Here is a 12,206-nt window from a genome sequence, read left to right as displayed (position 1 = left end):
GTAAGGTGCAAGTATTTTTTATTAAGTCGCAGTAATTTAAAAAGTGTTGAGCTGAAAGTAGTTGGACTTTGTTGTACCCAAGGTAGTGACTAAGGCTGCAACATTTTCTATTTCTATATATCACACTAATAATTATTATTAAAGGCATTATTAAGTTTCATTAATTCGCTCAGTTTTTATTTGCGGGTCGGGCTTATGGCCGACTTACTACATAACTAGGTATACTTAGTCTCTCTGTGTGTGTGTGTGTGTGTGGAGCATAAACAACAACAAAAGCGACTATAAGCGTCAAAGCACTTTAAATCCCAATGTAAGCGTTAAGCACAGCTTCAAGACGCAACAAGCAACAACAACAACAATGAGAACAACAACAAAATATTTGCACGCTGTGGTGTGTAAAATATTTATGAGCGCGGTTTATACAACGAAATGCACGCTGTGCTTTGCTTTTCGCTCACGCTTACGCTCTTAAGCGCTCTCGCTCTCGCTCTAGAGCTATTGCGCGACTCTTCACACACAGCTTGTGCATTTACCTTAACGATTCTGACGTAAGCGCGCGCCTGAGTGCGAAAGTGAGTGCGAGTGCGAGAGTTAAGCAGTGCGTTAAAATGTTTATGGTCTGATTTACATGTGTGGTGTGCTCTTCTCCTTTTTCATTTTGGCACTCAACACACAGCAGTGTTGGCAGCTGTTGAGCGCCCGAGTAAAAATCAGCTAGCCACTACTTTAAACTCGATACTTTCAAGCCAAACATTGCGCTATAAACAAAGAGATTGTAAATAAAAAAGAGAGTAAAAAAAAAACACTGCTGCATAATTGTTTACACATTTATGTATTTTGACAAAAAGGAAAACTTTAAAATTTTGTATAGCTGTATATATAAGCTTACTTAATGATATTTGGCAAAGGCCTAATAAATACACTTTTAATTTATAGAAAATTCATAATGCAGATTTGTAGGGCGTCATAAATATTTTTGGCAAAATAGTTTATTTTATTTTTTCAATATAAATATTAATATATGCAATATTTTTTTATATTAATTGTATATAAGTATTTTTGTAAGTATTTTCGTGCAATTTGCAGAATTGTTTATTGGATATTATTATTATAAAAATCGAATTTACTATGAAAATACTTTTTGCATTTAATTAAATTTGAAAAATTTTAGCCAATATTAAAAAGTTAATTTTTTGCAAACGAATTAAATATATTATTGCCAGCTACTATATGTTTTTTCTATATAAGCGATGTCAGTCAAAAAGTTATGCTTAAGCTAAATATACAATTTTTAATAGAAATTGTGCAACATTTCTTTTTTTTTTCTAACCCAAAGCTGTCAAGTGTAGTAGAAATGAAGATCAAATGAATATGCTAGATTTAGCGTGAAATAGGCTAAGCTGGGCAGCACTGGTGCAGCCTGCGCTCTTTATTACCGTTGCACATGCTAATTTCGTCGCTGACAACAAGAGCGAAATATTGCTGGTGTTTGTTTCAAGTTGCCGTTGTCATAATTAAAGCGCGCTCTGCATAATTGCCAAAGCCTGGACAGAGCGAGATGGCAATAGCGCGCTGTTAGCTGAGCTGATACAAAAGCAATCATTGGCTTTGACACTTATGAGCGCCTGAGCCTGCCTAACAAAATGGACAGGCTATAGCATTTTTCCTACAACAACAACATACACAGAAAGTCATATTGTTGTGTGAACAATGCACAGAAAAATTGCAACATTTTGGGGGCGTAATGAAACGTTTTCATGCGAGTACCAGCGAAAAACCTCTTAACATTGTTGCTACAGTGGCTGAAACCCCATATAATGCATATAATTTATATACAACAATGCCAAGACTTAAGTTAGCTACCTACGCTTAATAACACAGGTTCAACTATTTTTGCATAGAAGTTCGAACGGTAACCGCATCCAACGATTGCCCATCAGCACTTTTAGTTCAACTAAAGGTATGCTAGCAGCCAATTTGCCTTTGCCCCATGCCCCACACACACACACACACGAACACACGAACACACGCACACATGTGAAGCTTGTGTGTATTTATTTTAAATTTTCCGCTCTCTTTGCTGCATTCAAGCCAAAATGGCGCCGGAAGTTTCGATAAGGTTGCCGTTTGGTTCGATGCTTTTGGCTTTGGTTTTATGTTGTGCCACTCCCACCGCCCACCACTTGCACTCCAACATAGTCATGCTCTTTTTGCTCTGCTGACAGGGCAGCCATAAAATATACACACACACACACACACATACGCACACACATGTAGTTGCGGTTTTAATAATCAATGAGTTGATTTTATGAAATTTTGTGTCTCACCTCAATGCTGCGCCGCCCACATGCCACGCCTCTTAAAATACACACACATACTAAAACTCGTTAAGCTTACTCTATATGTGTGTGTGTGTGTGTGTGTGAAATGATATTAACGAAAATTTTGGAATTTTTGCATAAATTTTGCGCATTGCTGGCGCTTGGGCTAGCAAAGTGGGAGGTGGGAGGTGGGTGATGGGTGCTGCGGCTTGCGTGTTGATTGCGGCTCAAAGGTCAAATGAATTTTTAATTAATATTTTAATTAATAAAACCAACAAGCGCGCGTCTGTCCGTCGCGCTCACATAATCGACACTAAATTAATTTAACAACAACTTGCGACTAATTTAATTTATTTTATTTTTCAGAAATACTGTATTTAATCTCAGCATACACGATCTCACGGAACAGCAGCGTCTGACATGGACATCCCCGGAGGATGATACCAAAATGTGTCTCGTCAAGGGCAAGGATGAGGTAAGTGCTCAGCTCAAATTATTGCTAAACAATTTGTCGCTTTCGAATGCGCAATTTCCATTTGCGGCAAAACAAAAACAAAGCTATAAAATATTTGTGGTCCGGTCGGTCGGGCGGTCGGTCGGTCCGACCCAAATTCACAGTTGGCATTTCTATATATATTTTGATAGCTCTCTACGCTTGTTGTTTGTGTTAATGGAAAGTTCAAACATTTTACAACCTAATAGGTGCTTGTTTTTTTTTACTGTGCTGCAGCGCCTTTCCGCTTCCGGTCAAGTAAACAAAATGGCGCACACACAACGCAACGAGCGGTACTGAAGGTGAACTGAAGGACACAGGCGCGCATTGCATGCTCAAGTGCACTTCAGCTGGCATTGCTAACGCTGACGTAATTAAGCAACACTTGTTGTTGTTGTTGTTGCCACACCCCTCAGCCTCAACCAAGTTGCAGCTGCAGCAAGTAGAAACTAGAAACAGTTGTAATTTGTTGAACTCAATTTACTTCACTTGACTTGCCCTCAAGTCGTTATTTATAGACGGGGCACAAGTATTAGCTTTATGCTTGCCACACTCAGCTTGCGTGCCCCACAGCCATTTGGCGAGCCCCAAAAATAGTGAAAAAATTACTGCCAGCCAGCCGACTGCAATTGTTAGCGCATATTATATGCACTAATGAAAAGTTCAACAAAATTTACAATTTTAATTAGCTGACATTTCGCTAATTTGTGCAGATAAAAATCGCAAGCGCGCAATATGCAAAAGCAAACGCCAGCCCGCGCTGCTTAATTGCTAAGCAATTTTACCCGCATCAAACACACATATAATAAAAATATATAGTTTTTTTTTTTAATAAAGCAACTCACGCTAGAAATTATCTAATCTGAGCCAAAGGGCTGAGCCTTTTATGAATATGCCGCTTGCAAATGGGGTGGAAATTTAAGTGCCCCTTTCAAAAGGGTAGGCGCTAATATCTAGAACTTATTCAAAAGCATAAATAAAGTAGCAAAGGGTTGCTCAGATAGTTAGGCCAAGCCTAGTAAAAGAAATTATAGTAAAAGTCTAAATATATATCTGGGTTTTACTCTTGCAGCAAGCGCTTTATTCTGTTATGAAATATAAAACATTGTTATCAATTTAGTTATACATGCATTTTAATTTGAATAGTTTACATTCTTTGCCTTTGAGCTTAAATTCTTAACAGCTCAAACCCTCAATATGAATGGCAAGCTCAAATCCTAACTATATAAAGTATTGATATATATTTAGTTTTGAGTAAATCACTTAATGCGAACTTTAATGTGCATTTATTTTTTATATATATTTTTTTAAACGTCTATCTCATCAATCTGAAGCTGTCTTTTATACTATTGGGGCCTTTTTACTTCTTATCGTTACTCTGAAATATTTACGAATATTTAAGCTACTGCTGGGGCTCTCAATGACAAACTTCAAAGGCTGCAGCCTACTCTAAAAAATTATCCTTTGTGCTTGAATTTTACTTTGGGCTGCCAAACTATTTCATTTAATTTTATGGCGCCTGCCTTGACTAAACTTATGCTAAATAGCCTAAGCTAATTTCATAAAAATCTATCCGCTTTGTCAAAAATATTCCCCTAACGCAATTTACAACACTAAACAAAAAGAGCTAAATAAACGCCCAGCACAAAAACCATTTACGCTGCATATTTCAAGCCAATATTAAAAATGGCTAACTAACTTTTGTGTGTGTGTGTGTTTTTTTTTTGCTTCACTGCAAATTGCAAGAGCAAGAGAAAAAGAGATTTCATTTTGATAATGGCCACCAAAATGGTCGCTTCGTTGATTTTATGCTCAGTTTTTTATGTTTTTTGCTGCTGCTGCTTTTAATGCTTCAATGGCGGCCGCCATTTTTTTGTATGTAAACTGGCAAACGGATGTTGGGCAAATAAAACAAAATGGCCATCAAACTGCGCTTTATACAATTGGCCTATATCAAATACATAGGTGTGGGATTTGTGTCGCGATTATAAATGCAACTCAACCTACATATATTAAATATATATATATGTATATATCCGAGAGGCCTTTTGAATGCATGAGCGTTGGGCTTTGGTCGCTGCCCAAGAGCTTTGTACGTAAATTTTTAATTGATTTATTATGGGCACAATGTTTTATTAAAGCTGTGTAAATAGCAGCGCAAAAATAACGGTAAACGTCAGCACACACACACACACACTGGGCGTCAATCTACTGCGGCCGCCGGCATACAGTTGGCCGCAAAAAAATGCTGCCATATGTAAAAAATATAAAAATAAATATGGCGAAAAAAAAGTGCGACAGTAAAATGAACAATAAAAGCGGTCAGCCAAAAATAACAATCACACAGGCCTCAGTGTGTGTGTGTGTGTGTGTGTGTCTGTGTGTAATTAATAAAACCGAGTTAAAATATTTGATTAAGTTGCTCAAGTTAAATATTTTAGCTGTGCACGCTTGTGGAAAATTCATTTGCATGCTCTACAAATATTTGGCGTACACTTTTTAATTAAAAAAAACAAGCTTGAGTTAATTAATTGCGCTTGAAGTGATTATAAATCGATATAAGATATTGTATGTATCGGATTATATCGATATAATTGCATAAGATTTTGTATTTTTAATTTCAAAAGGCGAGCTCAATTTTATGAATTGAGCTTAAGTTTGCATAAATTAATTTCACATCTAGTGTGTTTCTATAACGATTTAATACATGTATGTATCGATTAAATCGATATAATTGTTGAAAGCATTTATAGCTTAAGCAATTAAGAGATTTTTCGACACACACACAAATGCTGGAATTAATGAAATTCCGTTTGCCACACACACAGATGAATGTCAGAAAATGTAATGAATGATTTGTATATTGCGCTGCCTAACTTTAGCTACAGCAACAACAACAAACAACAAAAGCAGAAAGCACAAGAACAAAAGAGTTAAATGAGCAAAGTCGAGTTCAAATGTTTGAATGGCATTGATGCCCAAAGTACGTTTGCGGTAAAACGACGCAGCGGCCATAACCCTGCTATGTATAGTGCATTAGTGTGGTGTGGGTGGTGTTGGCCACCTGTGCATAAATTAAAAGCACTTTGGCACTACAAATGAACAATGGTCAGGCTTTGGACACAAATGAATTGAGAAATGCATTTCTGGTTTGTCACTCGCCGCCTCAAATATGCCAAGTGCTAATGATGAGTCACACACACAGACGCACACACACACGCATAGTAAGACATGCAGCCAGCACTTGAGGCATGTATTTCACTATTTGGTTAGCCACAAACTATGACAAGCATTCAATTTAGCTGAGTGATTAACAAAAGCTTCAAAATTACAACAAATATTGAAATTCACTTGAATGCATTTTTATGAAATGAGCATTTTGTTATAAATTTATGCTTGAATTTATTAATGCAAAAATACTTTTTAAATAATAATAAATATATAATAAGGATTTTGCCTTAATTTTTGAAACGTACAGCAAAATTTACACTTGCTGTATGTTTAAATAAACTAAAACTAAAATTGTGTACAGCTAATTAACAAAAATAGTGCAACAACATTTAAGGCTGCTTGCTGAATTATTTTTTACCAGAAAATAAGGACATTTTATATAGTTTAGCTAGCTTGCAGTTTAGTTAGTTGAGCTAGTTTCTGATTATACAAAGGAAATAAGGAAACTTCAATTAAAAAAATGGTACAAAGATAAATATGCTATAATGATAATATAATCTATTAATAGAGTCTACTCCAGATAAACGTTTTTTTTTCAAACTAGCAGCAAAACTACAAATTTACCTTTGTTGGCATTTCAAAATCGATTTTTGTAAACCAAAAATATTCTCTTATCAACTCTCTATACATATGCGAAGGCTCTGCCTTTGGCTAAAGGCCCAACCACTCAACTAACAAGTATTATGTTGTAGACACACAATTTGCCTGCAGAGCTTTTGCTTTTGAATTTTTACCCCAGCAAGAGCAGAGAAAGAAAATAAAAGCTGCTTGTCATACAGAAAGGAAGTTGCTAAATGATTAAATGCAAATGTTTCACAATTTTTGAGGTCTGCTCTAAACTCATTTGGGCTACCCCCCAGACTCGCTCAACTGGGCTCTCAGCTCTCTCTCTTTGCTGTTGCCAAAGTTTTTCTGTCTGCTGTTTGCTATCATTATTCGTATTCTGTTGCCACCTGCAGGTTTGTGTGCATGAAACTTTTATGACTACAAATTTCTTTAGTGCAAAACAAACAAAACAAAAAGCAAAATAAAGAAAAGGACAGCGAAATGTTTTCTTTATGCTAATGCGAAACCTGCGAGAACTTGACTGCGCCAAATGTTTTTTTCATCCTTTTATTTTTGGTTTACTCTCTCGCTCTCTCTCTCTCTCTCCCGCCTCGTCTGAGCTTGAAATTAACGCAGCTTTCTGCTGTATATCGATAGCAAAGAGCACATAATAAATTTAAAATTAATTGTTATATATGGTCTATATAGTATATATGCTATGCTATGCTATGCTTTGCTTGCTTGTTTGTTTGTTGTTGCGTGTTAATTACAACGGCAATAATGTAAAGTACAAAAGTGCGAGCGTAGCACTTGCCACACTTTGTGCCTGTAATTGTTGTAAAATGTGTTTTGTTAATTTATTTAAATTTATGTCTGCTGCCTGGCGCGCGCACACACACACAACTAAAACAACAACAACAATAAAGACCGCAAACTAAGCAGCGACAACAACTAAATAGGACAACAAGCCAAAAAACAGTTGAAATATTTCCATGTTACATAAACAATGCCATGTTGTTATTTAATGCTTTGTCTCTTGTCTCTGCAGCGACACTGCAAACTATTTTTACATAAAAGTAATTATAAGAAAGGTAAATGACTGTCAGGCTGTGAAAATGCAAATGATAAAAGTAAATAATAAAATACGCAATAACTGAAATTGCAAATAAAAGTTGTGACTTAAATAAATTGAATTCAGAGAAAGGAAGGCACAGCTCTCATGTTTTTGTATTCAATTTTTTTTTTGCATTAAATCAATGTTTACTATTATTTTTAGCTTTGAGTAAATCGATAAAATGCATAGGAATTTTGATTTTATATAATATGAAATGCATTAAAAAATGTAAAATCAAAATGATTTATTAATTATCATGTCATTTTTATAATAAAAATTGATTGATTAGCATTAAGATATTTGTATTTTTTATAATTCTGAGTGAAATTATCATTAAATAATTAATTTATTTTTTTATTTTCAAAGTACAGCATTAAAGATCATTTTGCAAAATTAAAAATATAAATTTGTAAAAATTAGTTGTATCTAATTCAAAAACTTACTATAAAATTTGTTTTATTCCAAAATAAAATCAATAATATATATTAATATAACATTTTTTAATTTTTTAAAAATTAGAATTACAGAAATTAAGCTTAATTATGAGCTTTTAATAAATTACAATTATAATATTTTTGTAACTTAAATTAGTTAGTTTACTTGCCTAATTGAGGCCAACTGCACATTAAAATTGTTTGCAGTTGTTGCTGCAATCAGAACAAAACAAATGTTGCGGCTTTCAACGCGAGCTGCAGCCACGAGGCGGCACAGAGAAAGAAAAAGATAGAGAGAAAGCGAGAGAGAAAGCAGAGAGCGGAGTGCGCTCTGTGAAAATTAGTAGACAAACAAACAAAATGTTTAAATATTTAGGTGCTGGCAATGCTGCACAAGAGAACTGTTTGCAAATGATTTGTCATATCTGAGTGAAGAGCGCAGCTGGCAAAACTTTTCAAAAACACACACACACGGCGTATGCGTAATTTGCCAATGTGAAAAAGGTGAAATGGAAATGTTGGCAACCTTTTAATATTTATTGAGTTGCAGCTGCCTGCGGGCACTGCCTGCCTTCCCCTCTCCTCCTTCACCCGCCCATGCGTGCTGCCTGCCTGCAATGCGGTCCAAGTGTATTTGTTACGCATTAAATATTTCAATTTGCAAACATTATGCAAAAACACAGCACAACATAGGAACACACACACACACATTTGCCAGCAGCCAGGATGCCACGACCTCGTTAGGGCAAAGTGCAACATAGCCCGAGCGCTTCTCCTCCCTCTTTGAATATTCAGGCCAAAAATAGCAACGGAAGTGCAAGTTTTTGATGAACATATGCATATGTTAGCACCCAACCACCCCCTGACCCCCCACCCATACCCTCTGCTCTCTTTCATTTGATATGGCTATTTTGCATTTCCATTGAATTAGAGCGACAACATTTATATTTTGCCATACACACAAAATGTCCTTGCCCTCACATTTCTTCCGACTAACAACTATACGACTACGACTAACCAATTACTGCGTTCTTATTGGAAAGTTTTAGAGCAGGCGCAGCCAGTTTTTATTCTTATTTTTGGTTGTCTTATGTTTTGCATTGCCTCTTAAAATTTATTTTGCAATTATTTAAATTATTATTTTCACAAGCAAACAACAAGAAAAAACAAAGAGAGCATGCTCTGTGGCTGGAAAATAAATCTGTGTATTTATTTATGGCTATATCTTAAGCTGTTGAAGCGCTTAAGCAGCTGAGCATAAAAAGTTAATACTATTAATTAAGCTACGAAGGTACAATGAAATGAAATTCAAATACATTATTCAATACAAACTCAAAACTAAAAGATTATTTTTATAATATAAATTAATTGACTAAAAGTACAACATGAATTTACACATTGCAGACGATATTTAACAGTATGTAGCTATTATAAAAAATCAATAAACTTTTATCTATGTTATACATATTTTTATTTGTTAACACATAATACAATTAATGGCCATAGCTAGTTTTAAAATGCATAACAATAAAATGAACATAGAATAATGTAACTTTGCTTGCCATTCACATTACGCAAATAATAATTAATATTTGTTCTGTAATAAAAACAACTCAATTAGGCATATAAAATGATTTAAATGTAATGAATGGAATTGAATTGAATTCAGACTCAGATTGCTTATCTTTGCAATCTTCACTGTAGGAATATTTTGAATAGCTTGCTGCCCTTTAATTAGATAATCGTATGTTATGTTAATTTAAACTTATAATTTAGCTAATTACCTACTAATTATCATACGCTCTTTGTAATTTGCAGGAGGCCTGTCAGAATTACATTCGCATTATGGTGGTGCCGTCGCCCGGCCGCCTCTTTGTCTGTGGCACGAACTCATTTCGTCCCATGTGCAACACGTATGTGATCAATGACAACAACTACACATTGGAGGCCACAAAGAACGGTCAAGCGGTCTGTCCCTACGATCCGCGTCACAACTCCACTTCGGTGCTAGCTGGTGAGTCGACCAAGAATTGCATTTAAATAACTTTGTGTTTCAATTGAATTGAAATGCTTAAAATGTTGTAAGCTTTAGTTAACTATTTTTGGCATTTGGTTTGCCTAGCAATAAACCACAAGCTAAAATAACTAAAATGAAAAATAAAACGATTTACATTTTGTGAATGTAAACTAAAAGTCAAGTTCGCTCTCTTGCCATAAATCGAGGCTTATGAGTATGAAAATTTTTACTCATATCAGCAGAAATGTGTGTATATTTTTGTCGACACACACACACACGAGCGTTCAACAACCACACAGCTTGCCACAAACTGTTTTCAAGTTAGTTATAAACGTTTATCGATATTATGGCAATAGCGGCAACAGCTCGTGTTTGTGCTTGGCGCTAAAACTTTTAACTCTCTTCCAATGCCTGCCACCTTCTCATGTGTGTGTGTGTGTGTGTGTGCGGCAAACTTCCGCCGGATGCAGGCAACATATGTGTTATTATCATTGTCGCTTAGTTTAGTTTACTGCTCAACAGCCGCCGCCATTTTGTCTTTGATTTTCGTTATCAATCGTCGTTGGTTGTGGCCACGCAAACTGCAAAACTAAAATCAAAATGAAAATGTTATCAACGACGTTGAGGGCGTGGCACATTCGCCTAACTCATTTTTTTTGGTTTCCAAAACTTTTCGTGGACAACATTTTTGTGCCAATTTCGTTGGCAAAATATTTTTGCAGCCATGATGAAGTTTTCAATTGGTTTTCAGCCCCTCCCCTCCCCCTAGTTGAGTTTTTTTTTGCTGTTCAAAACTGCATGCGAAATAAATTTGTTGCCAGGTTGACAGTGGCACATTGATCGGCCAGCAAAAAATATATAAAAGGGGATACAACAGTCAGAACTTTGGCAATAAAAAAATAAAGTCAAAAAAGTTTTGTGCATCGCCGCTGCCCAAAACTATTGTTGGCGCTTTTGTCAGTTAATTGGCTTAAAATATTAAATTCCATTTTAAATGGCATTGAGTTCTATCGCATGTTTTGTTGTCGCTTGTCACGTATACTGAATATTAAGTATACGACACATTGACACTTGGCAAAATATGGCATTAAAATGTCTTTACGCGCCAGCAAACAATGCGAACGCGAACAATAGTAATAAATAATTTATAAGTGCGCATTTGCCACATTAATCACAAGCCTGCCACTCGACGCCTTAACAACAACAGCAACAACAACAACAACAAAAGCTATAAAAATAACAACAAATAACAGCCTAAAAAGGAAAATCCCTTCGGCGCAAAAGTTTTCTTGCTCCAAAGTCGACGCATATTAATTTCGGCACAGTTCACCAGACCAACCATCCACCCAGCCACCGCCCCCACCCTTTTCGACCGGCGAAGCGTACAAATTGCCATCACTTGCGTTCAATTTTAGACTTTTCCAAGCAAATGCACAGACGCGATTAAAGCGCTGACGAATGCTCGGACAAAAATGAAAATAAAAAAAGCGTTTCTGAAAATGTCAAGGACCGAGCGCGTGAGGCTGCAAGGACATGCAACGCCTGCTCAAGCGCCGAGCCCATTTAGCCATTTGCATAAACAAAAACAACGCAGCAACAATCTCAAAAAAAAGGCAATTTTGTTCGCCCTTTGGGAGTTTGTGGCACATTGACGCATTTGCATAAGCAACGCGTGGCAAGCAGGGAGCTGCAACAGTTGTGGGTGTGTGTTTGACCTTTTGCCTCAAAATATTTTGTCATACACTTTTCACATGAACAAAAATATTTATTTATATAAAAAAATAATTCAATTCACGCAGCAATCATAAACTGAAGTGTGAAGGCAACAAAAGATAAAGCAAACTATAGTTTAAAGCGAGCACTATATGCGTTGGCGTGCTTGATTAAAGTGGGCGTGGCATATAAAACGTTTATCAATGCATGCAAGAGCGTGCATAACAAAGCCGGCAGTCAGTGATTTACAAAGCGAAACTGGCGCTTGTCAAAAACTGGGCCAACACTTACATACATCAGTTGAATAAATGATGCACACTCGTTTGTGTGTGTGCGT

General features: G+C 36.0%; 1 protein-coding gene across 1 annotated transcript in view; it reads left to right on the top strand.

Moving 5' to 3' along the window:
• Window positions 1-12,206, top strand: part of LOC108607437 (semaphorin-1A) — a 128,495-nt gene that overhangs the window by 86,236 nt on the left and 30,053 nt on the right. Inside the window, 2 exon segments of the mRNA XM_033294830.1 lie at window positions 2,688-2,796; window positions 9,958-10,153. Coding sequence (XP_033150721.1) covers window positions 2,688-2,796; window positions 9,958-10,153 — 305 coding nt within the window.

The sequence above is a fragment of the Drosophila busckii genome, chromosome 2L (assembly GCF_011750605.1).
Source record: "Drosophila busckii strain San Diego stock center, stock number 13000-0081.31 chromosome 2L, ASM1175060v1, whole genome shotgun sequence".
Classification (NCBI taxonomy): Eukaryota; Metazoa; Arthropoda; class Insecta; order Diptera; family Drosophilidae; genus Drosophila; species Drosophila busckii.
The sequence above is the reverse complement of the archived record's forward strand: the minus strand, read 5'-3'. Positions and strand labels throughout refer to the sequence as shown.